Below are 25,494 nucleotides of genomic sequence, written 5' to 3' on the forward strand. Positions count from 1 at the left end.
TAACCAGGGAATAATCAATGCCTATGCATAACGATAGCTAATATTATCAGCCTTTGCCACCTGCTAGGGACAGTGCCAATTACTCCATAAGCATATTACACCATCCTTAACTCCCAATGTTCTGGAATAGGAACTCTGCTAATCGTCATTTCACAGGTGAGGAAAAGTCTCAGAACAGTTGATGTTGCCAGACTCACAAGGCTGATACATGGGAGAAGGACTCGCAGAGTAAATTAGAAAAATATGTCCTAGGTTCAGTCTTGACTTACATGCCGCCCCACTCCTCTCCTTCTGACATTGTGTGGCCCCTGTTAGCCAGCCTCTACCAAGTTCAGGTATAGAGGAGAAACCCTAACAACTTATGCGAGGTTGAGACATGGGATTTTCCAGAAGACCGCATGCCATTCTGGGGAAGGTTCTTCACAGCTACTCGTTTGAGGGGGAAGTTGAGTGAAAATGGCAGGCCTCTGAATCCCAAGCCTCTGCAGAGTCTGAGCGAAGTAAGTTCAGACTCTCACACTTGCCTCCACTCCCCTTAACCCAGGTTGTTTAGATTTCTGAGGTCATCGACTTTAAAGGTGGAAAGGAGTTGGTCTGGTCTTCTCACCCAAGTCTGGAGCACGTGTATAGCTGCAGTCGCTGTTCGCCTGCACTTAAACTTTCTTCATTCCAGTGTTCCTTTGGTCTAGTATGAGTAGATCAGAAGCTGCTCCTCACCCCATGTTATCTGAAATTTCTTCTGGGCCCCATTCAAGAGAGAGTGGATGCGATACTGAGCTTCTGCTGGTGATACCAACGTAAGACCCATATCAGCTCGTGAGGGGACTTGCAGAGGTGCTTCTGCCCAATCCAGTCATAGGTTGGGTCAGTTTCTATAACCATCTATAGCAGATAAGTTTATAGACCACTCCAACCCTTAGATACACTTGCAATTAACTATTTGGGAGATAACAATTTAAACCTCAATTTAAGGTTTTTCAACTTAAAGCAATGATGACTTGAGGGCTTTGCAGGTCGTCGTTTCATCCTGCAAGGATCACTCAGTTTCCCCCAGAAAGTATCCAAGGATTTACATATTCCTCATTTTGGTTAACTGGGCAAGTGCAAGCGTGTTAATTTTTTTCAGCTGATTGTTGAATGGTTCTGCGTGGGTAGCTCTGGTTCTCATCTCTATACTAACATGGCCTTTGTCTTTCTTCACAGAAGTATGACCCAGACCTTTTCCGAATGGCCCTTCCTTGTCTCAGTGCTATAGCGGGGGCCCTGCCACCAGATTATTTAGACACCAGAATCTCAGCCACGTTGGAGAAGCAGATCTCAGTGGATGCGGATGGCAACTTTGACCCCAAACCCATCAACACCATGAAGTGAGTCCAGAATCCTCTCTTAGCTGGTCCTTTATCTTGTGCAGTGGCCAGTGTTTCTCTTTCAGAAGGTGGCAAGAAATGTAAACTTTCCTTCCTTCCCTCCAGCCACCACTGCTGATCATTTCCCTTAACACCACAAGTCACATCACGCACTGGATTTTGTCCTCAACTCCTGAAGGTCTCATCCATCCATATCTGATTATATACTGTATTATTATGTTCTGGGCTTTCTTTTGGGGGGTGGTTTATTTATTATAAGAGATGAATGTTCTCCACAAGTAAATGTTGCCTGAGGCATTGCAAGACTCGCCCTGACAAATGATGCAATTAATTTATTAATGAGTTTTTTGACAAAATCTTCATTCTTTGTGAATTAGACCTCTATTGTTCTAATAGCATCGTACATCAAAACAACTCTATAAATAACACTCAGCTGAATTCCAGTAAGACCTCGGGGTATGAGTACAGAACAACATGGGGTCCTTATTTGAAAGACTGGACCCACTCATTGCCATGCTGGAATTTTGTTGGAATTTTGGAATAACCTTATAATAATGTCTTTTCCTCCATCCTTCTGGTTCTCCAGCATTCCTCCCTGGTAATGGCTAGGCCACAGATAAAATATTGGGCAACATAGACTCAATTTTGTCTTGTTACAGCTTTTTCCTAGTTACGACGATGTATTACAGGTCATGCAGTCTTCATCTCTATTTTATTTTTTTTTAAGATTTTATTTATTTGAGAGAGAGAGAATGAGAGAGAGATCACAAGAGCAGGGAAAGTCAGAAGGAGAAGGAGACTTCCCACTGAGCAGGGAGCCCAATGTGGGACTCGATTCCGGGACTCCAGGATCATGGTCCTGAGCCGAAGGCAGTCACTTAACCAACTGAGCCACGCAGGCGCCCTCTAGGTGCATTTTAAATGAAGAACTCTAAAAATGCTTTAGGTAGAGCTGGGAAAGCAAGACCTCCTGTATGAGCCCCTAGGACTTGTGTTTTGTGGCAACAGTTCTCATATGACAGGCATTATAGGAGCCATTCCTAGGGACTATCACCTTTGATAATGTATAAAATTCATCTTTGGGAAAATTAAGTCCACATTCCATCAGCTGGAACCTTGAGCTGAGGGGATGGAGGGAAACAGAATGGAACCTACCATAAAGAAGAGGTAAGGGGCCTGGCAAATCACAAGGCTAGGGCCCAAGAGAAGGCAGACGTTGACTTTGGAGAACTTCACCTTGTGCAAATGTAAATGTGCTGGAGGATGACAGATGGTATTAGTAACCTGGATGCCTTCATAAACACTAGAGTAGCTGTTTGCTAATGATGTTCATGGTTCCACGTTATTTTGAGAGTTCCGATTTCTTCACATATACCTCTGGCACCAGTATGGTTCTTTGAGTAATATGAGTGACCAGAGCTATAAGTTAAGCAGAGAATCACCTTATTGCAAGGATTCAGTGACTTAGTATCAAAACTAGCGAAAAGCTGACTAACCAGGCCTCAGGAAGGACAGGAAACAAGGCAGAGTGAAATGAAGAACCTTCCAGTAGGATCTCCATTGGATGAATCAGCTGGAAGAGTTTGCTGCCTTAGTCTCAAACATCTCAAAATTCAGATTCCGATGCCAGGGACAGTGAGTCTGATTGGCCTAGTCGTATGCCCGTTCTTGGTGACTATTCATGTAAGACTCTGTGCAATGTAAGACTTGTTTCTCAAAGGAACAGATGTCTGCCCTCCGAACCACATTCTAATATTTAAACATGAGTCATTGCATCCAAAAATGTTGACGACCGCCACTATTTTGTAATATCTGCTCTTCTACCTATGCCTTTCTGGCATTCCCAGATTGGAGTGATGGGGTGAAAGGCAGGGTCTTTGGATAAAGGGATTCTCCCTGTCTCACCTGAACTGGTGTGGCCCAGGAGCCAGGGTGGGTCTCTGGAAGCCAAGGGCACGTGGAGCAGCTGGAAGGAGGTAACCTGTGCAGCTGAGCTCCTGCAGGGACGTCCTCTGATGAGATAGGGTGTGTATGTGTGTGGCCCAGTGTGTACATGCCATCCTTCCACACAGAAGTTCACTGTTGGGAATCCAACTTTGGCTTTGGGGCAGCAATCCAGCCTCTGACCGGGGATTGCTGGTGCTGGCTGTCTTCACCATACATCCAGCTCAATTGCTTGGGGAGGTCGTAATGTGGTGGGTTTTTTTGTTTTTGTTTTGTTTTGTTTTTTTCCTCATTTCACAGTTTCTCCTTGCCTGAAAAATGGGAATACATCGTCACCAAGTATGCGGAGCATTCACATGATAAATGGGCCTGTGACAAGGTAGGGATTATCATCCAACTGACAATTGTCGGGGGGGTGGGGTGGGAACAGCCCAACAACATTAAAGGGTCCAATTCTGGAAATCTGCCTGATTTGTCTCAGTGATGGACTGGCTGTGCCAAGAGCATTCATTATTACTGAGCAGCAATTTCCCAGGGTGGTGGAGGTTAGAGAAATAGGCAGCAGCAAGGGCTAGTATTGCTTTTTGTACTTCTTAAGAAAATGATTGATTCCGGGAGCGTTAACTCCTTTCTAAACATTGCATTTTCTGGGGTTTGCTCCAAGCACATGCTTGCGTGGTTTTGACGTCAACGCGTAATGCAGGGCAGGAAGCTTTCATTATTTTTTTTCTTGGAATGTACCCTTGGAAAAGCGGAAATAAAACTGAAGCCTTGCCCTCGCATTTTGCCAGCAGACTGAATTTTATTCTAGGGATGACACACTATCTTCCCATGGCGGCATCGGTAGAATTTCTAGACACTCCCTTATTAATCAGCCTGTCCATCTGGTGTTTAAAATTCCTCACCACATGAGGTCAGGCTGCTTAATGAGTTTAATTGCTCTGTCAGCCCTTTAATGCTGGCAGGCGAAGTGGGAGGCCTGTGCCAAAGCCATCCAGGATTCCTGTGGGCAGCCAGGGAAGAATTGGGGCCATTGCTCAGCTGCGGCTTCCGGTGCAGAACTAGGAAGCCAGGTCCTCTACGAAGCCACAGAAAACCACCTCAGAGCCGTGTGCCCTGGAGCGGAGACACCTTGATCCGCTGGCTCAGCCTCTGTATTGATCTGGGGTCTGCCTTTATTCTTTGATCAGTTTCTGTTTGGGACTGATGATAACAACAAGCCTTGTTAACTGTAGAGTGAGCTCGTGCCTCATGATTCTAGAACAGGGCTTGGCACACTTCTTCTGTAAAGGGCCAGATAGTAAACATTTTAGGCTTTGTGGGCTGGGCGGTCTCTGATACAACCACCCATCTCTGCTGTTGCCACACAGCAGTAGTGGGAGGGGACACACAAGAGTGTGCTTGTGTCCCCAAAAAAACCAATTCTACAACAGTGCTTGGCTGAAAGGCAAGCCAGTTTGCTCTAGTTTGCTGACCCCTGCTCTCGAAGGATCAGTACGCCCATTTGGCCAGCCTAGGGATTAGGGGAAAGGGATACCTCCATGAACTGATAGCAACAGCCAGTCTCTCACTAAGCCATGTGGATTTTACCTCCTTAGTCCCTCTCACATTTGTGTAGGTCTCTATCTCTGCCATGGCTCTAGTCCAAGCTACAGTCATCCTTGGCCCAGATGCTGGTGATAACATCCTAACCAGTCTGCCCACGTGCATTTTGTCTGTTCTGTTCTTTATGCTGTTGGCAAGTACTAGTTTCAGTATGCAGATTGAGTCCTATTCTACCACTGTTTCCCAGCCCAGTCCTTCTCCTTGTTAAAATCCTTCAATAGCTTCAGACCATTTTTAATACAAAGGCCAAAATCTTAAACGTGGCTTGACAGCAGACACTATCTCATCTGGCCTCTGCTGCCATCTCCAGCCCCATCCCTCCCTCTGCCCTCTGCCCTACAGCCACATCCCCTTCTTTTAGTATCTCTGTCTGTTCCTCTCTGTCTCTGTCTCACACACACACACACTCCCACACACTCCCCATGAGCCCCTTCTCACCCTGAACCAGATCCCCATCTGCATCCGCACATGCCAACGCCGGTCACCAGTTCATCCTTCAACTACCCATCTCAGTGTGAATTCCTAATGTACCCCATTCCCAGATTTCTCAGATGTAGGCCTTCTTAGCCTCCTACCCATTTCCTTCATAGTGTTTTTATAGCACTTTAATATATTTATAAGAATTACACAGTGATGCCAGTTATCAACTGTGCCTCTCCTGATGTGGTATGTGGTCAGTCTCTCTCCCTCTCCCACTAGACCGTAAGCTCCACATTTATAAGGGAACATGTTTGCTCACCATTGTCTAGTGGGCATTGACTATCTAGCAAAGGAAAGAGTATTCTCCCCTGCCTACAAGAGCCTCACGGTCTGGTGGAGTGAACAGATGAAGCCAGTCATCATACAGGTGGTTTAGCTTGCAGTGGTCAGGAGCACCGGGTTAGAGCACATAACCTGTAAGAGGAGTCCCTAAGTCAATAGTAAGGGTCCAGGAATGCTTCTGTGAGTTGGTGACATCTGTACTGTATGAGGAGGGATGGGTCATTATCCAGGCCCAGGGAAACAAATGTACTGCAGTCCGTGGGAGCAGCAGATGCAAGCAGAGATGAGAGAGAGAGAGAGAGAGAGGGAGAGAGAGAGAGAGAGTGTGTGTGCCTGGTGGCCTTGGAGAACCATAGTTCAACATGGTGGGATCACAGAGTAGAGCAGAGGAAGAAGGGTGAAAAATGAGTCTAGAAAGTCAGCAAGATCTCATGATAGCTTTAGAAGCTGTGGAGTTTGGGTTTTACCATTATGACAGCTGGGAGTCAGAAAATCTTAACGCAGCAGAGTGCCCTGATCCGGGTGATTTTATAAATCTCACCTGAGGGTCACATAGAAAATGGAGTCCACGGAGAGATGGCAAGACTGGAGGCAGGGAGACCGTGTGGAGGCTGTTACGGTAATCCAGGTGAGAGCTGATGGTGGCCAGAGCTAAAACACTGGCCCAGAAACTAGGGAGAGGCAGGCAAATGAACAGGTCTGGGAAGTTGAACACATGTGAGAGGGTGCAGAGAAGGGGGCATCAAGGAAGATTGCCACATGTCTGGCTTGGAAAGTGAGCGTACGCTGGTGCCATTTGCCGAAATGCAGGGAGACTAAGACGGGGCCCCCCCAAGAAGAGTGAAATGCCAGGTTCTGCTTCAGGCATGTGAGGAGGTAACTGTGGCATCCAAGCCGAGCTTAAATAAGTTTGGAAATTAGGGAAGACATCTGGGCTGGAATACTGATTTGAAATTAGTCCACTTGTGGACCATGGGCCTGGATTTCGTCTACCAGGGAGAATGTGCTCTGGAGAAGGAACAGAAGCTTGAGAAAGAGACACGCTAATAAGTCTGTAGAAGTGGAGATTGAGAAAAACCAGCCAGGAGACTTTGGGCTGTGAGGTTATGGCCACTGGGGGCTCTAACTTACCTCTCTATCCACAGTGCCCGGGACAGAGTCCGCCACCTACTATAGCAGGCATTCCACTGATGTTTGTTGAATGAATTTTGAAACTCTTAAACTTCCATGACTCCAAGGGACATGCATTGCTACAGTTCTGCTCTAGGATGGGCGGGCACACAGTGCTAATCAAGTCGGCCCCCTCCAGGCAGTGGGCAACAGGACCAGTCCCCTTTGGCCTTTGGCCTTGACTTCCATCCTTGCCTGTAATCATGACATGCTGCTGACCTGAGAAGCATTGTTCTCAGGTCTTTTGAAACCTCCTTCTGTCTGAAACACAAGCGAGTAAGCAGTGAGGACAGCCGCTGAAACAAGAAGAAATAAAGGAGCAGAGTTCACAATTTAGGGGGCAGAGAGCTTTATAGCCTGAAAGGATCAATTAGATACTTTGGGGGGGGAATTTCCAAGCTCTTGTCACATCCCATTATTCCGTTTGTTCAGTGAAAATAGAAGCTGGGATTTGGGTCACACAGCAGGGCTCTTTGGATGCCAAGGATATTTGAACTGAGAACATTTCTACAGAGTCAGAATGGATGGAAATACGGAATTTCCCTGGACGAAAATGTGAAGACCCATCCACTGATCAGGCCTTTCAAGACATTAACGGAAAAGGTAAGAAACTGGATTCTGGTAACACTGAGTGGCCATGCGGATTTTCCTTCCTTGGGAATTCCTTCAGATGGCCAGAGGAGTTCTGGGCAAATTCACTCTCCAGTTGAAGTAAACTGCTCAGGAGCTCACCAAGTGGGCAATAGCCCACGACCAGTTTCCAAGAGCCCCACCTTATGTTCCGTTCTTTGGCTCTGAGCACCCATCAGATGGAGAAGCACTGTTTGGCACTTAGAGGCTGAGCCAAAGCACATTCATAGTTCATTTGCAACAGGACTAGGAAGGGCTTTTGTTTGACTGTCGATGTGAGGGACTTAGGGCTAGGAGAGCACTGAATTGCTGAAGGAAGTCCAGATAGAAATGACTCCTGGTCACGACAGACAAAGGGAGTAGAGAGAAGGGGCTATAGGGAAATATGGAGAAGTCTTTTGGGTTTTTTGTTATTATTATTGAGAAATTTGGTTCAACACAACTCCAAATTCCAATCTAGGGATCAGTAAGAGTTCTTTGTAAGCCGTCAGCTTTGTGCCGTGTGTAAAGCATGACTTATGTATCATTGTATGGATACTGGCCATCTGCAAAATTGTGTATAGCTCAAGAGAATTCTAAATCTAAAATATTCTACTTTCAAAGCTCAGAGGAGAGCCTTGTGCTGATCACTTCCACAAGTCCCATCTTAAACAGCTACTAGAACCTGAGGGGTCACTCTCCTATTCTTGTTCCTCTTTCTCCACAAACTAGGGTCTGGTACATTCCCTCTAAAGGCAGGAAGTATAGGATCTCATACTTGGAAATGTCAGAAAGACTGATGATGATGTGTTTCAGGGGAGATTCTGCGGAGGGCGTCTTGACCTAGGGACAGGAGGCTGGAGCCCACTGCACCCCCTTCTACCACAGGGGCCAACTTTGCAGGGAGTCAGGCCAGTCAGAGTATAGGGATGTGCCTCAAATCTCTTCCGCTCGGATTTTCTTCCAGGAGAAGGAAATTTACCGCTGGCCCGCCCGGGAGTCCCTGAAAACCATGCTGGCTGTGGGCTGGTCTGTGGAGAGGACCAAAGAGGGAGAGGCCCTGGTTCAACAGCGGGAAAATGAGAAACTTCGGAGCGTGTCCCAGGCCAGCCAGGTATGACCGCATGCCCGGGGCCAACATTGGGCCAGTCTTAGAACCCCCAGAGAACTGGTCCCAAGGACCACCAACGATGAACCCTGAGGGTCTTCTGGGAATACATCTTCAGCAGCTGAAGTCAGGATACTGGTAAGAATGAGGAAAACCATGGCCAACCCAGCGATTCTGTCTTTGCTTCTCTAGGGCAACAGCTACAGCCCTGCTCCCCTGGACCTCTCCAACGTGGTGCTCTCCAGGGAGCTCCAGGTCAGTGTTGGTTCCTGCAGGGAAGCATATCTTGCTTTCCCAAATCCCCGGAGTGCAGGGGCATATTATCCTTCGAAGAGTTTTTTTCAAGAAGCGGGTGAGCGGGGGAAGAATGCCTTGAACATAGCACCACTAAAGTATCAGCCTGGAAGGCAGCCACACTGGGCCAGAGCCATGGGGCAAGTCTCAGCAGAGTAAGGCAGTTCTCTAAGAAGGCCAGGCTTTGCCCTTCTTCTAGGGACATCATAATAGGTAACGCCTCAGTAAAAGGAGGACACAGCAAATTACTGTATCAACACACAGAGCTAACAACTAGGAGAAAAACTAGGGCTGGGAGAAAAGCAGTGGAAAAGCCTGTAGGTGGGAGCACTTTCCTTGTCCCAGCAGGTGCCACCAGCCATAGGGACACTTGTGTGTCCCATGGTGGATTCACTCAGGGGCCCCTGGTGGTGCAGGATTTAGGGGCAGATAACCTAGAGGATGAAATTCAAAGTCCTAAGGTGCCTCGTCCCCCTCCCCTCCCCTCCCAGGCACATTGGTTGCCAAAACAGGCTACAGCCTAGGCCAGTTACTCCTCAGCCCATCAGACCAAGCCTTTGGACCTTAGAGAAAGTTTTCTTTCCAACATACTCCCTTCATCCCAGGTCGCTGTAAAGATGAGTTCTCTTTGAGAAATCTTTGCAGCCATTTTTCTCCAAGATGTGATTGTTTTTAGTCCGCTCAGCTCAAGGCTTTTGGGGATTCTAGACTGTAGCTTGACTCCTGCTAGTATCTCGCTGTCTCAGGTCAGGAATAAAGTCCTGAACTCCTGTGGCAAAGGAAGCGCCGCCAGAATGCAGTTTTAGATGGAAATGTGTGTTTCTCAGAAGTACATCAAACTGCCGGACCAATAACTTACCAGGGAAGGACAGAATTAGGAACTGTTTTCTGTGTGTATGGAAAAATATGAAACCAATGAGAGGTATAAGCAGACTAATTAATGATGGGAGACACTCAACAGTGTGCTGTGAGCATTTGGTGGTGCTCCGTTCCCAAGGCTGCTTGAAACAGGCTGGCCGATAGGAACACACTTTTCTTCCTTGCTGTCTCTCTGACCGTCATCTCCTTGGTGGGGCACAGGGAATGGTGGAGGTCGTGGCTGAAAACTATCACAACATCTGGGCCAAGAAGAAGAAGCTGGAACTGGAGAGCAAAGGTGAGTCAAGTTCTCAAGTTCCCGGTGCCCCCTGCAGGAGGTGAGCTGGGGGCAGGTTTGTTTTCTGGGGAGGGGAATGCAAAGGAAGAGCCAAATATGTTGTCCCCTCTCACTTTCCGGAGCCCAGGTGGTGGCAGTCACCCTCTGTTGGTACCATATGATACCCTGACAGCCAAGGAGAAGTTCAGGGACCGAGAGAAGGCACAGGACCTGTTTAAATTCCTCCAAGTGAATGGCATCGTGGTTTCTAGGTAAGTCCTCTCCTGGGTGATGTGAGCGAAGTGGGGGGTGGGCTTGTGGGCGTGGTCTCTCCCTCTCTAGGTATTTACTCACCTGACGCAAAGCCCGCGAGAGGAAGGGTAGCGATTAGTATTTTGAAATGAGAAAACTTTGATTTGGGAGCATGAAGCTGTCTTTTCTGGCCTAAGCAGGACCAGTCAGTATCCATTTTAAAAAACTTGTTATAGCAAAGAAATCATGACAAATGATACATATACACCTTAAACATTTAATTTTAAATTGAAACCTAAAAATACACATTCATTCACAAATCTTGTGCTATAGGCCCTGAGACCTTCTCTTTGCTGTTTGATCGACTGCTGTTATAAGCCATATCCATAGCGCATCCTCAAAGCTCTGGGACTTGGGCTTTACAGAGCAGTGAGAATTACAGCACATACACAATGATAGAAGTATAGTATTCTTCTAGGGTTTTTCTTTTCTTTTTCATTTTTTTTTCAACTTCCTCCCCCATCTTTTACAGTTATCTCCTCAGAGCTAATTCAGAAACCGTGTATTTGGAAGCAGTTTCCGGCCTTTGTAAAATATGCAAATTAGCTCTCACAGAACCAGTGGTCCTCTTCACACTCTTGTTGTTTTATACACTATTTAATTACATAATAACAACAGTATACCTAACTGACATAAGCAGTGTTTGAATGAAGAGAACTGATTCTTTGGAAGGAGCAACTCCAGTCCATCAAGATTCCTGAGACCTTTTATCTCAGACTTAGGTCTGTCAGAATTATCTAGAGGAGGGTTGTCAGTGAGTGTGGCCTTAGCTGCTTAAGTCTTAAAGGTAGAACCTGTTTCCATGCTGGTCTGATGACGGTAGTGGGCTGTGCTCCATGGGGCATGCTTGCTGAGTCCCTTGAAGGGTGAAACACAAGCCAGTGTTCCTATTCTGATAGAGCCATTCCCCCTAAAAGAAATATTTGCTGAGCCAGCTGCTGTTTCTTCTTTCAGTGTCCTACAGAATTTTGTCACTGAATGGCAAAAAATAAATTAATTAAAAAATAAATAAAAATCTATTTTTCTTTTATAGCCCATATGAAAAAATAACAAAACTTATTTGCCATATTGTCAAGCAGGAAAGGTCAGACAGCAGGAGACTGCCTCTGGGGAAGCATTTGAGAAATATTCCCTTGGTCATCTTAATCCTGGTCTTAACACCCAGGGGAATGTGTACTGTGATTTGCTGATAAATAACTTGCTCACAGAAATTAAAAATTCCTCTTTCCCACAACTGAAAAAGAACTCAAGGAGATAAGAGGGAAAGGGAAAAGATCATTGAATTCAGCAAACATATCCTAGTAGCTATAATTACCGTGTGCCAGACCCCACGGAGGGCGCTTGGGTGTGCAGACGAGGAAGCGAGAGCCCATCAGGGAGGAGAACTCATTTCCCACCACCCACCTCTTGAACTGCTCCATCCTCAGCTTCCTCATCTCTCCATGGCAGCCCATTCTTCCTGGTGCTCAAGCCAAAACCTTTGCTCTTTTCCCCTGACCCATATCCAATCCTTCAGGAAATCCTGATGGTTCTGCCTTTATTATTTTTTTTTAATTTTTTTTTAAGATTTTATTTATTTATTTGACAGAAATCACAAGTAGGCAGAGAGGCAGGCAGAGAGAGAGGAGGAAGCAGGCCCCCTGCTGGGCAGAGAGCCCGATGCCATGCGGGGCCTCCATCCCAGGATCCTGAGATCATGACCTGAGCTGAAGGCAGAGGCTTTAACCCATTGAGCCACCCAGGCACCCCGTTCTGCCTTTAAAAGATATCCAGAATCTAACCCTTTTTCACCCGTTCCATGCCGTCACCATCTTTCCTGAAAGAGCCTCTACCCCGGGCCCCTTATCCCCCACAGTCAGTTTTAAACCTAGCAACTAAAGTAATTCTTTTATAATGTAAGTTGTTCCCTTGGTCAGAACTTTCCATAGCTTCCCATCTCAGAGCCAAATCCAAATTCTGAGGATGGCCCATAGGCCCCTAATGATATACTACCACCTCATGCTTCTCACTTCCCCTCCATCCACACTAGCATATCCCTTCAACTCAGCATGCATGCTTCTGCCTCAGGATCTTTGCACCACCGCTCCATATGCCTGGAAAGTTCTTTCCCCAGCTGTCCAGATGGCTCACTTCTTCACCTTCTCCAAACCTTTACTGCAGTGTCCTCTCTCCATGAAACCAGCACTGACTGCCTCCCCCGTTCATCCTCTCTTGGGCCTTTTCATACTGCTTGATTTTTCTTTTTTTCATAAGGCTAATTAGCTTCTCGCATCCCACACAATTTATACTTCAGTTTATGTAGTATGTGTGTCTATTTACAACAGGCGTATAGGTTCCACAGAGGCAGGGACTTTGTTTTCTTCTCTGATTGATCCCCTGCTCGATATTTGTTGAATGAATGAGAAAGATATTTTGAAAAATCTTTTCAGATCTTATTTTAGCGCAGGTATGTTGAATGCTCCCAGAGGCAGGTTCCAAGTGCAAGGGGTTATCAGTGAGACGACTAATCAGGTCACTGAATAAACCAGAATAGCCATTAACGTTTGGAAAGTAAAGAAAACACAGATAGGATTGCTGATGCTCCTAAGTCACATAGTCATCTCTGTTACTTCCTGGGGTTTACCCATTTCCAACCTAGAGGTGTGAAGGATATGGAGCTGGATGCCTCCTCCATGGAAAAGAGGTTTGCCTATAAATTTTTGAAGAAGATCCTGAAATATGTTGATTCCGCCCAAGAGTTTATTGCCCATTTGGGTAAGTATCATTGTGACATACCCCCCCAAATGTGTGCTTCCCTTAATATTTTGTACTCTCAAAAACAATATGGTATTCCTTTACCAAGGGATGATGCTTTCCTACTCTAGCTGTTTGTGATTCATTTAGACGTCGTATGGTTTTGAGGGGGGAAATGATGGCTGAGATTTTGTCCCCCTCTTTAAAAAAAAAATCTGATTCATCCTTGGTTTCAGGGTTTGATTGAGCCATTTGTCATTTTTCATATAACTCATCCTATTGTAACTCTTCCATTGTTTTGCTTTGTGACTGTGGGCATATGACTCAACCTCTCTGAAGCTGCTTTCTCATCACTAAAGTGGAGGAAAGGGTAGGGAAACAGCTGAGAGAATTGACATGAGAAACAACTCACCAGCACTGTTGGAAAGTCCTTTGTAAAACAGAAGATACTCTGTGAAATCAAATGGCCCTTCCATGGCCCTCAGAAAAGCCGCTCTGTTTCTAAAATGCTATGACTATTTTGGGTTTTGTTTCCTTTAACTGTGGCCAACTTTGTGTTACCTTTGTCTTTGTAGAAGCCATTGTCAGCAGTGGAAAAACAGAAAAGTCTCCCCACGACCAGGAGATCAAATTCTTTGCCAAAGTAAGTGATTCCTTACATTTAACCAAACTACTTTCTTCTTAGAATCTGTACAATTAAAAAATAATGAATACTGTTTTTCTGAAAATAAATAAATTGGAAAAAAAAAAGAATCTGTACAATTTAGGGCTCAAGTTAAGTTCATCTCACAAAGATACCTGAAATTCCAGTGACTTCGATGAGATGGGCTTGTGTTTCTCCGTTGTGGAACAGTCCACAGGCAGGTGGGTGGTCTGAGGAGGCAGGCAGCCCATTCTGCTCCACACCATCATCCCAGGGACCCAGAAACTTCCTCTTCCAGTGCTCCACCATCTCCTAAGCTGGCTGTCTGTCAGTGTGGTCCAGATGGGCTCACCTGTACCACATCTGTGGGAAAGAGGAAAAGGAGAGAGGAAGACAAGCTGCTTCTCGCTTGAAGTTCTTTCCCAGTGGCTAAAACTCTGTCATTTTTAGATCTACCTAGCTGCCAGGGAGTCTGGGTAATGCATTCTCTGGCTGGGTGACCCCATGCCCAGGTAAAACATGGGGGTTTCTGTTGCTAAGAGAAAAGGGAAGAATGATTTTGGATACCAGTGAGCAGTCTTTGCTATAGAACCCTACTCAGAGGACTAAATGCGTGTGAGGCCTTGGGGTAACTGCCTGAGAAGCAAAGACAGAAGGCTCAAGGTTGGTAGTACGAGGCCAGGCCCCAAGTGATCCTATTGGAAGCTGTGCCCAAGAAGGCATGACTAAACACAGATGTACCCCGGATTCTCCTGAAAATGCTGACTTAGCCATATGCATATTTCTTGCGACCCTTCATCAGTAGCCATCTCCATTCCCATATTCCTAAGGCCTCTGGTTTGAGGTATGTATGAGAGGAAAATGTGTTGGAAACTGCCATGCACCAGGTAGAGTTTCCTAGAAATTCCAGGACCTATGTTCAGAGGCTCTTTGCTCACAAGAAATGAACTTTTCAAAGGAACCAAAGGAGGGGCTTTGGTTAGCTTCCTAGAAATTAATTTATCGTGGATTTTCCAGGTTCTCCTCCCACTGGTTGACCAGTACTTCACCAATCACCACCTCTACTTCCTGTCATCCCCTCTGAAGCCCCTTAGCAGCAGCGGCTATGCCTCTCACAAGGAGAAAGAAATGGTGGCCAGGTGAGTCTACAAAAGAGAAAGTCATGGTGGCAATGTGCATTGTATAAAACCCCAGATTCCTGGAGACTGAATGGTGACTCTTTCAGAGAAATGAACTGTGGCCCAATGATTGGTAGCCCAGAGGTTTTGGTTATGTTGGTTTTGAAAGTAATTATATTCATATTTATCTGTGAATTATTTTGGCAACCAAGAGAAGTGTGCTGTTTGGAGGTATCAGTAGGGCTTGGGAAAAATTTATATACTCAGATCAACTTTTATCCTGAAATAACATTTAGAAAAAATGCAAAGTCAATCCTGAAGCTTGAACAAGCAAACACCCAACATTGAGAAGAAACAGATTAATGCTGTTTTCAATCCCATTCTTATCAGGCTTTTTCAGTTTAAATTTGTTTTAAAGAATTCAATCTTAAAAGTCCTGTTGTGGATGATCCGATATTTGAAATCCAGAGCAACACAATTCAATTTAAATTCCTAATAGCAAAAGAAAAATGTTCCTCAGGAACACCAGCCTCTGTTCTCATTGCAGTAGACATAACATGTCGATACTTCAAGACAGAGGAGAGCAAAGAGGTTGCTTTCTGATCAGACTAAAAGATGGGTTCTACCATGCCTCTGGTCTTCTCCGGATTGGATTGAGAATGACAGGGAATGATGTAGATGTCTAAATGGCAAAGAGTAAAGAATTACGATGGAAGCAGTTAAGTCTTTCCCTAGTAGCCATTGATGGTGGACAGTATACAAGATAATTTATGAAGGCCCACCCATTAAATACCACCATCCTTGTGATGATAGTCTCAGGATTTAGCTAACATTTATTAAGCGCAAAGCTAACAGTGAGCTGTTTTCATCCCTACACTAGTGGGCAGTAACTCTTGCATATCATTGTGAAACATCACCATGCTCTAAGAAACACCTGTATATTCTCTCCATTTTGCAGATGAGGACACCGAGGTTTGGTCAGGTGCATGTTGGTCCCAAAGTGACCCAGGTAGTAGTAAGTTAGGGCAAGAATGAAAGTCCTCTCTATCCATGTGGAATTCCATTTTTTCTGCAGTCATTACCTCTTCTCATTTATCAAGAAAGAAGAAGCCCATGCTATCAAAATGAGATACACTTAACATCCGTTGCTGACCAAAGATTGCCTAAATATTTTCAGGACGCACTGGTGTATTTTGTAAGAAGTTCAGGAAATGAGAGGCAAAGTGAGATATTCAGATAATCCAACAGAGGGCAGGTGTGTCTGTCTTCTTCATCTATTTTTGTGAGATTGTTAATTCATGGAAATGTAACATTTGTTCAGCCAGTCACCATTTGTCACGGCTGGAAGGCAACCTGCATCTGATCAGCCTTGCAAATAGCTTCCAGATCCATCGGTGTGCTTGCTGCCCTCCCACAGAAGCAGTAGCATCTGCACCAAATGTGTTCACACCTCCAGACCCCTCTTGTCCACGCCCTTCTCCACCACTGCACCTCTTCTGATCTGCTGCCATTCACCAGGGCTACCATACTGTCTGCCCTGTGGTCCTTTTGATTTGTCACTTGCAAATTCTGAGATGGGGAGGCACTGGGGAACTCTGTAACACTGGGCTAAGAACAGTGCATTTATTTGCTCCTTGGGGGGCCAGGAAGGGGCCTTTGAAAACCTCAGGTCCTGGCTTTGGCATGCCTGGGCAAGCCCTGCTGACAGCAAGCAGAACCCTGTTAATATTAGGATCAAACAACTCTACCATCTGCTTTGGTTAGAAAAATGTTACTTTGTATTTATACAGAGCATGTGTCTGCTTTGAAGCATTTCACCAGAAATAACAGCATTGATCAGCCCCTAATTCTAAAAACTAAGAGGATCTTGTGATTACTCTCTACTCAGAGATGAGAAAACCAAGGCCCAGAGTGGTTATGCAGCTTCACCAGGACAGCCCAGCTAGTCACGGCAGAGCTGTGGGTCTCCTGTTCCTCCAGGCTCTCCCTCCTCCCACAAGTCCATGCTTTTACTTTTTTTAAATCAAACACATCGCTCTTTAAAAAGGGGACACAAAGGGAAGAGCAAAAAAGCAGTCCCTATTTAATTTCACACTAGCAGGCTGTCAAGTTTCTGTTAACTCTGAGTTCTCTGAAGCTCTAGGCCAGGGTTTCCAGCTTATCTCACCGCAGAAATAAATGACTGCCCACAGGGGACTTCAGCTGTGATTGTCTAGTAGACAGCTCAGTAAAATCAGGCATTCACTAAAAAGCATTTAAAGGTGAACAAGTTTGGGGTTTTAGGTTTTTTTTTTTTTTAAGTTTTTATTTAAATTCTAGCCCTTTAACAAAGTGTAGTGTATTATTAGCTTCAGGTGTACAGTAGAGTGATTCAACACTTCAGTGCATGCAGGTGAGCGAGTTTTGCTCTCTGCCAACACGCAAGATGTATTTCTTCTCCGTCTGAGCTGTTCCTGAAAAGACTTCTGACCGGTGTGGGTCAGGAAGTCCACAAGTTACAAATGAGAAGCTGGGAAGGACTTCAGCTTAGTCTCAGCTTGGGAAGCCCTTGGCCTGTAGCTGGTGTTTTTAGTCTCCCTTCCCCTCTGTGTTCCACCAGGAATGACTGCTTGCTGAAGGCATCGCAAAGTTCTTGCCTAACTGGGCCAGTGTCAGATAGGGTCAGACTTCTGAGCGTTCTCCTCTCCAGAGCCATTGGCAGTACAGGTCACATCATGGCTGTACAGGTCACATCATGGCTGTAGTGGGTAAGGGCCCATCAGTGGCGTGTTCAGAGGCATTTACAGAGCTCTTTCCTAACAGCACAAGACTCTCTACCAGACACCACGGAAAGCAGATGCTAAGGCACAGCTGGACCTCCAAAGGGTTCCATGATAGAAAAGATGGCTGAAAGCAGGGGTAGGGTCGAAAAGCACTAAATACATAGCAGATGGGTTTCCCAGCTTCCAAGGAGGGGCACAGCTAGGACAGCCCTTCAGTCGGACCCTTAGACTAATAGGAAACAACAGAGAAAACCAATTTCCTAAAATGGTTTTGTCCAACACAGTGTCTCCCATCCCTGAACCATTAATCTTTTGTTCCCACCAACTTGCCCACCTCCCAACTAAATCCTCCCACCCCCAGTGAAGGCTGAAAAATGGTTTGCAGTCTGTTGCAATGGTGGAAAAAGCACAATCCCTGTCGGAATCCTCATTTATTCCCAAATGTCAGGCAGACAAATATATCAGCACATAAGACTGTATGTGAGGATTGTTTGCGATAACCTGGTCACTGCTGAATCCTGCAGTTGTCGCGGAAGGATTATTTCCTGCAAGATCGGGGCTGCCTTCATGATTCTCAAACAAGACGGCGGGGAGCACACATTTTCCTAGTGTGGTCTAGGGGAGCCTTGTAGGGGAACACAGTGCATGTGCCTAGAGATCCATTCTGTGCTCCTTGTTATAAAGCGTGGGGGCCTGGGGGCGGGTGGGTACAAACCAGTCCTTGAATTTCTGTGCTTTTCCCACTCGCCTTCTTTTCTGCTTCAGCCTCTTCTGCAAACTCGCTGCTCTTGTTCGACACAGGATTTCCCTCTTTGGTAAGTGAAGAGAAGTATTGCTGAAAGCCTCGCTCCTCCCTATAATTATCCGTAACTTGGCATTTTTGCCTTCATGACGGGTGCCTCTGGACAACCTGAGCCTTAGGACAAAGGTGTCACCTAAATTTGCCATAGAAAATTGGTCTGAAGTATGATAAATGACCTCTCTACCCCTTAACAGCTCAAATTTTCCACACCAGTGAATGTTTTAAGCTCTGCCTCTAACATCCATCAAACAGCAGACGTGTCAGGCCAGAGATAAATGCATTGTTCCCGCACATAGGTCTGGCACTCTGTGTGTTGGTGGTTAATTACATTGGTCTGCAGTTTGTGCATCTTAAGATCTCATTTAAAAGACAGGCTGAGGGTTTGGGGAGTCACCGGTGATATTTTTGGTTCCAGGGAGCGATTCTACTACAATGGTGAGCTGTCTTCACATCTTAGCTCAGACACTTGACACAAGGTAAGTCTGCTCGGTGTTTTCCAGTAGTTTCTTAAGACTCCCTCTCTGACCCTCTCTTTGCTGAGAAGACGCGTTGCTGCTCTGCAGGAGCTGTGAGGGGAGGGTAGACAAGAGGGAGATGAATCTTCCCCTGACATTAGCACTCTTCATCTCTCTGCTCACGTGATGGAGAGCCACTGTCATGACATGTACTGCACACTAAAAGCTGAGCATTTGATCAATTCTTGTCTTCCCTTCCTGAGAAATTCATCTTTCAGAAGATAAAATATGTAATAGCGTAAAGTGCCACTTTGTCCCTTATTCTCCACACAAAAAAGAAAGAGCGAGCTGCCTGATGGGTGGCGGGGCTGTAAGTATCCTGGGGCGGGGGGGACCATAGTGCTCTGAATCCCAAGCAGCCGAGGAGGGAGGGTAGCGATGTGTGATTAAAAGATCAGAGACAAAGATGGGTTTGAACCCATGGCCTGAGGATCTTGCAGAAAAGATGGCTGAAAGGGAAAGAAGTCTTAATACATGTATGTGTAAGTTGTGGTAATATAAACGTAACTGATCTGATGAGAGGAGGAAGGGAAGGAGTAACAAGGACAGACAGGGAGCTTTCTTGAACACACTCATCAAGCAGAGCCCCTTGTCACAGTTGGGAGGAGGACACACTTCCCAAAACTGTATACAGAAGAGAGAAACCAGCTGAAGGACTGGCCACAAGATGAAAATCTACTACAAACTACGAATGGTTACCAAAAACATGTTAAGGATAATTAAAGGGATTTGAGGGGCCTAAGCCCATAAAACAAGAAACCAACATGGTGATATTAGGACAGCACAAATCCATACCATCAGGCCAAGGCACCCCAAGGGATTCAGATCCCTTGCAGCTGGGAAGAGGAACCTTTACTCCCAGGAGCATGTGGACGGTCTTGGGAGAGAATCCCCTGCCTTTTTTTCTTTTAAAAACACAGGTCAGCATGTTTGATAATCATTCCTGACAAAACCCAAGTCTAGAAAGTTACAATGATAGCTCATGATTCCTTACAGATTAGGAGCAAGCCTCACTGACTTCATTTCTTTGTTTTTATTTTTCTGGTTGGTTGATTATCTTGAAAATGCTGTAGATACAAAGCATCTGTCCTTGAAGCAAGCCTGTCATAATCTTGTGAATAAGATGTCGAAATATGGAAAATAATAGTTGAGTTGTAAGTTTTGTTCCAATTCCAAGTTTTATAAAATAGTTTTAAGGGGAGGCTAATCTCTATTCCCACAGGGCACATTTCTATAGTTTTTGTTTTTGTTTTCCAGCAATCCTATGAAGCTGTCTGGTTTTCCTGTTTTGTTTGTTTTGAAATTTTTATATTCTTTTTTTAATTAACATATAACGTATTATTTTAGGGGTACAGATCTGTGAATCATCAGTGTTACACAATTCATAGCACTCACCATAGCACATACCCTCCGCCCAAAAGCTCTCTGATTTAAAGGGCGCTTTCTGTCCCCCTTACCTCCCCTTCTCCAAGCTAAGACATCCCTGCAAGCTAATGGATATCTAAATTTCAGTTGACTTCTTTCTTCTCTGTAAGAGGTCCTGCGTCATGGGAGAGCTAATATTTCCAGCTACTCCTTATAAAAGTAGCTTATCCCCTAATTAACTCTAAGAAAACCTCACCTCTCTTTCCTTTTAGTTAGATATTTATGGAAGAATATAGCCAGCTGAGACACTATATTGATAAGGGATGACTAAAATCATTCATTCTAAACCCCCCCCTGTATTTCCCAAAGAGTGGGGTGCTAATGCCATCCAACAGAGAACACCATCCTGTTGTCCGCCCCCCTTGGGATTGTGTGATCCAGGTGATTCCCTAGATGTTATCTGTTCTCTCCGCTTCTGACTCAGTGTTTTTAGTTGACTGGAGTGCTGAATGCCTGCCTGGATTAAACTGCAAGTCACCAGCTGCAAGAAGGGGGTTTAGGCCAAAGGTTTAGATTATGATTATGCTTCTGGTCTTGAACATCATTTGCTTACAGGACTGTCATGAAGTCAGGCTCAGAGCTGGTCAAGGCCGGGTTACGAGCATTCTTTGAAAATGCTGCAGAAGACTTAGAGAAGACTTCGGAAAACCTGAAGCTGGGGAAGTTTACCCATTCCAGAACACAGATTAAAGGCGTGTCTCAGAATATTAACTATACCACGGTGGCTCTGCTCCCCATCCTGACGTCCATCTTTGAGCACGTTGCTCAGCATCAGTTCGGGGTGGATTTACTCTGTGAGTCCTATTACTGTCTACCATGGACTTCTGTGCACAGAGGGCCCCAGATCAGAAGCGTGTGACTCATTCACTTGAGTTGACCTTGAAAATAGAACAGAGAGATAATTATTCCATACTTCTTAGGTTTAAAAATGAAGTAATAAATACTTAGAGGAGCAGAAATCCTCCAATTTGAGTATATAATATTTCATCTTTCCCCCACTATTATTCAGGACCAGAATTTTCCACCCACTGGCTTAGCTGTCAGCCATTGTGTTCCCACTTAATTTGAAAAGGTTATCTGAGTAATCCAGCAGGGGATATAGGTTCGTTCCCAGGGTTTTTCAGATACCACTTTCCCTGTTAAGAAGCCTAATTTATTCATTGGATACCAGGAGCAAATGAAAGCCACAAACCTTTCATTATCTGAGCCTTCAGAAGAAGACCGTAGTTAGTTGGTTTTATTTCACTTTCCATTTAGTACCACATACAGCCACTTAGTGCAACTATTTTGCCACCGAGCTCAATTTCACACTTTAAATGTTGGCACGTCATTTAATTCAGTTTAACCAACTGTTGATAGTTGATGCTGTGACTTCTATATCCCTGAACAACTGAAAATCAGTTATTTCCTTGGAGGTGGGCAAAAGGATGGGAGAACATCCGAACTCATTATTTCCCATCATAGAAAGAATGCCCTTCCTTGTTGAAAACCTAAAAATTAAATTAGTTCTTTTTATGTTCAATTAGTCCCTGCCTTATTCTGAGTTCCAGACATGGAAGCGGCATGTAGCCGATGGATTCAACTCTGTAGATCCCCAAGTGGAACATCCCCTTCCCTCAGGAAACCTGACACAATCATGATATAATTTGTTTCTTGAAAAATGTCCATCATAGAACTTGGGACAGGTGGACATGAGAAATTTTGGTCTGTCTCTAAAGAGGTAGGGACATTCTACATATCTTCCTAGGAAATTAACAAAAGACTCAGTCAAACCTCAGATTTCTTGCATTCTTCCTTTCAGAGAAAGGAAGTACTACTATGCATAAAACTTAACCTTCATGGCTCCCTCTGTTGGGGGAAAAAAAAAAAATCCCATATGGATCTCATTGGTCAAATGATGTCTTTTCCTGAAAAACGATAAGATTCACATCAAAAGCCGGCAAAGCAGCAGAGATGTCTCAGTGGAGGGTGTTCTCCTGTCAATGGGTTGTCCCCCAGTTCAGTAAGCAGCATCTGGGGAGAAGGGGACTGTATCACGAGGGGCCAATGCGGGGTGCATGCGCACACACTCTGTGTAGCTCCTGGGTGATGCCAGCGCTTGTTTTCTGTTGGCGGACCCGCTCCTTGTGCCTGAGGTGAAGCATTGGGGTTGAAACATGATAATGACTGCTCTTCTCTGTTCTTTCCAGTAGGCGATGTGCAGATTTCATGCTACCACATACTGTGCAGCCTCTACTCCCTTGGGACTGGAAAGAATATCTACGTTGAAAGGTAGTTAGTGAACAAAAGAGGCTTACACGTGCAAGGCTTAGAAAAATGTTGCTTACCATCTTTCAGCACTTAACAACATCTTTTCAGTACAGCAAAGTCAAAAGGCTCACTGAAATGAGGTGGTGATTTTGAACCTAAGCTATTAAATGTTTATGGCAATATTAAAATGTAATGAAGCTAGTGCAATTTATGACTTCTGTGGAACTATGTTGAAAAGAAAACCACAGGCCCTAACTGGCGTTAGTTGGGCCAGGCCAAGTCACCAAAAGCAGGGCTTAATACCTAATCTCATGGCAGTTTCATTTAGTTTCGTTTTTCATGATTTTATTTATATATTTGAGAGAGCACATGGGAGAACAAGAGAGAGCATGAGCAAGTGGGAGGGGCAGAGACAGAGAGAGAAGCAGACTCTCTGCTCAGCAGGGAGCCCCATATGGGGCTCAAACCCAGGACCATGATCCCAGGATTATGAGCTGAGCCAAAGGCAGACACTTAACCCAGGTGCCCCCCAATTGCAGTTTTAACCTCCTGCAGAAATCTAAATCTTAACTGGTAAGTCAGGAGTTTTCTAATAGGTGCCAATGATGTAATCTGTCACAAGGGCCCTCTCTGTCCCCTAAAGGAAGATGAGGTCATCTGTAGGATAAGACCTCCAACTTTTCCCCTTAAGGGAAAGCTACCTAGCCTGGAAAAACCTTTTTTTTTCCCCCTTGGCTTATAACTTTGTTGCCCCACTCTTCTTCCTATAAAAACTTTCCATTTTGTACCATCTCCTCCAAGCACCCCGGTACTTGCTAAATGGGATGTTGCCAGATTCATGAATCACCTAAAGACCATGAGATCTTCAGACTCACTCAGTTGAATTTTATTTTTTAACAGAGAGCCAGTAAATGTATGTGATTGGAGAAGGAATATTGTATAGCCAAGCTGAATCATGTGCTAATAACAAAAAACAAAAAAAAACACTGACAAAATGTCTGTTTCTTCAAAATCACAGCTTCCAGATAGCTTCCAGAGTCTCTGTGGTTAAAGCTTGCCTAAAAGCTCAAGGGACATGAGGCTGTTACTTTGGTGTTTAATGAGTTTCTATGTGATACAGTACTGGACCTTTGCCATTCTCAGTTGTCAGATTAGCTTTAGTTGTTTTTTTTTTTCCTAAACTTAGTTTATTTTTTCAGTGTTCCAAGACTCATTGTTTATGCACCACACCAGTGCTCCATGCAATATATGCCCTCCATAATACCCACCACCAGGCTCACCTAACCCCCACCCTCTCCCCTCCAAAACCCTCAATATGTTTCTCAGAGTCCACAATCTCTCATGGTTCGTCTCCCCCTCAGATTTCCCCCAACTCACTTCTCCCCTCCTTCTCCCAATATCTTCCGTGTTATTCCTTATGCTCCACAAGTAAGTGAAACCATATGATAATTGATTCTCTCTGCTTGACTTATTCCACTCAGCATAATCTCCTCCAGTCCCATCCATGTTGATACAAAAGTTGGGTATTCATCCTTTCTAATGGAGGTGTAATACTCCATTGTATCTGTGGACCATATCTTCTGATCCATTCGTCTGTTGAAGTGCATCTTGGCTCTTTCCAGTTTGGCGACTGTAACCATTGCTGCTATGAACATTGGGTTACAGACGGCCCCTCTTTTCACTACATCTGTATCTTTGGGGTAAATACCCAGTAGTGCAATTGCAGGGTCATAGGGAAGCTCTATTTTTAATTTTTTAAGGAATCTCCACACTGTTCTCCAAAGAGGCTGCACCAACTTGCATTCCCACCAACAGTATAAGAGGGTTCCCCTTTCTCCACATCCTCTCCAACTGTCAGATTAGCTATAGTTTTAAACAAGTGCACATTTTGGTAGCAGAAATGCAATTCAGAAATCTTGAATCTGAATAAGCTGATCCAATTCCCAAAGGAAACCACTATTAACAATTTTGTATATGTCATTCCAGATATTTTCTACACATGTACATTTGTATACATGTAGGATCATAATATCCATATTGCTTTGCAAATTTGTCCTGTTGGATGAAGTTAAAAACTGAATTCCTTTTTCATTCTACTCCAGCTTTTAGATTTGTTATTTAGATAAAATAATCATTACCTTTCTACTTTAATAAGAAAAGCAAGTTTAGTACACTTTTATTCCTTTCTACATCTCCTTTTTTGTTATATAGTTTCTTAAAATGGGGACACCTGAGTGGCTCAGTTGGTTGAGCATCCAACTACTGATTTTGCCTCAGGTCAAGATCTCAGAGTTGGGATTGAGCCCTGCATTGGGCTTTGCACTGGGTGTGGAGCCTGCTTAAGGTTCTCTCCCTCTTTCTCTGCCCTTCCCCCCCAGTTCTCCCCATTCACACACATACACGCATGTGCATGTGTTTGCTCTCTCTTTCTCTCTCTCTCTCTCTCTCTCTCTAAAATAATAATTTCTGGGGCGCCTGGGTGGCTCAGTGGATTAAAGCCTCTGCCTTCAGCTCAGGTCATGATCTCAGGGTCCTGGGATCGAGCCTTGAGTCGGGCTCTCTGCTCAGCGGGGAGCCTGCTTCCCTCTCTCTCTCTCTGCCTGCCTCTCTGCCTACTTGTGATATCTGTCAAATAAATAAATAAAATCTTTATATAATAACATTTACATTCTATTCTAGGACCAAAATTTTCTGAGTTGTTTACCTTAGTTTGTATTGTAAGGATTCACCAAATAGCCAATCTTTTTAAACCATGATTTTCCCATTCCAAATTTTTTATTTTGATTTGTGTCTTGGTTGGTCAGACTCATCATTAAGTACTTGTTTCTGTAAGAGTTCTTAGATACTCTTGAATCCTTGCATATTTTGGAATATTCCCCCTTGACTTTTGAACAATTTCTGTGGTATAAAATCCTCGGGTCATAATTTTTCCCCCCGCAG

At 44.7% G+C, this 25,494-nt stretch overlaps 1 protein-coding gene across 1 annotated transcript in view; it reads left to right on the forward strand.

Annotated features, from left to right (window-relative positions):
• The window catches only part of RYR3 (ryanodine receptor 3), a 515,475-nt gene that overhangs the window by 411,746 nt on the left and 78,235 nt on the right, over positions 1–25,494 (forward strand). Inside the window, 14 exon segments of the mRNA XM_044230143.1 lie at positions 1,204–1,367; positions 3,612–3,690; positions 7,362–7,451; positions 8,425–8,571; positions 8,758–8,820; positions 9,940–10,015; positions 10,143–10,266; positions 12,945–13,060; positions 13,615–13,682; positions 14,700–14,821; positions 18,328–18,377; positions 18,780–18,840; positions 20,860–21,098; positions 22,494–22,575. Of these exon segments, the coding sequence (XP_044086078.1) occupies positions 1,204–1,367; positions 3,612–3,690; positions 7,362–7,451; positions 8,425–8,571; positions 8,758–8,820; positions 9,940–10,015; positions 10,143–10,266; positions 12,945–13,060; positions 13,615–13,682; positions 14,700–14,821; positions 18,328–18,377; positions 18,780–18,840; positions 20,860–21,098; positions 22,494–22,575 (1,481 nt within the window).

Source organism: Neovison vison, chromosome 13 (assembly GCF_020171115.1).
Source record: "Neovison vison isolate M4711 chromosome 13, ASM_NN_V1, whole genome shotgun sequence".
Taxonomy (NCBI): Eukaryota; Metazoa; Chordata; class Mammalia; order Carnivora; family Mustelidae; genus Neogale; species Neogale vison.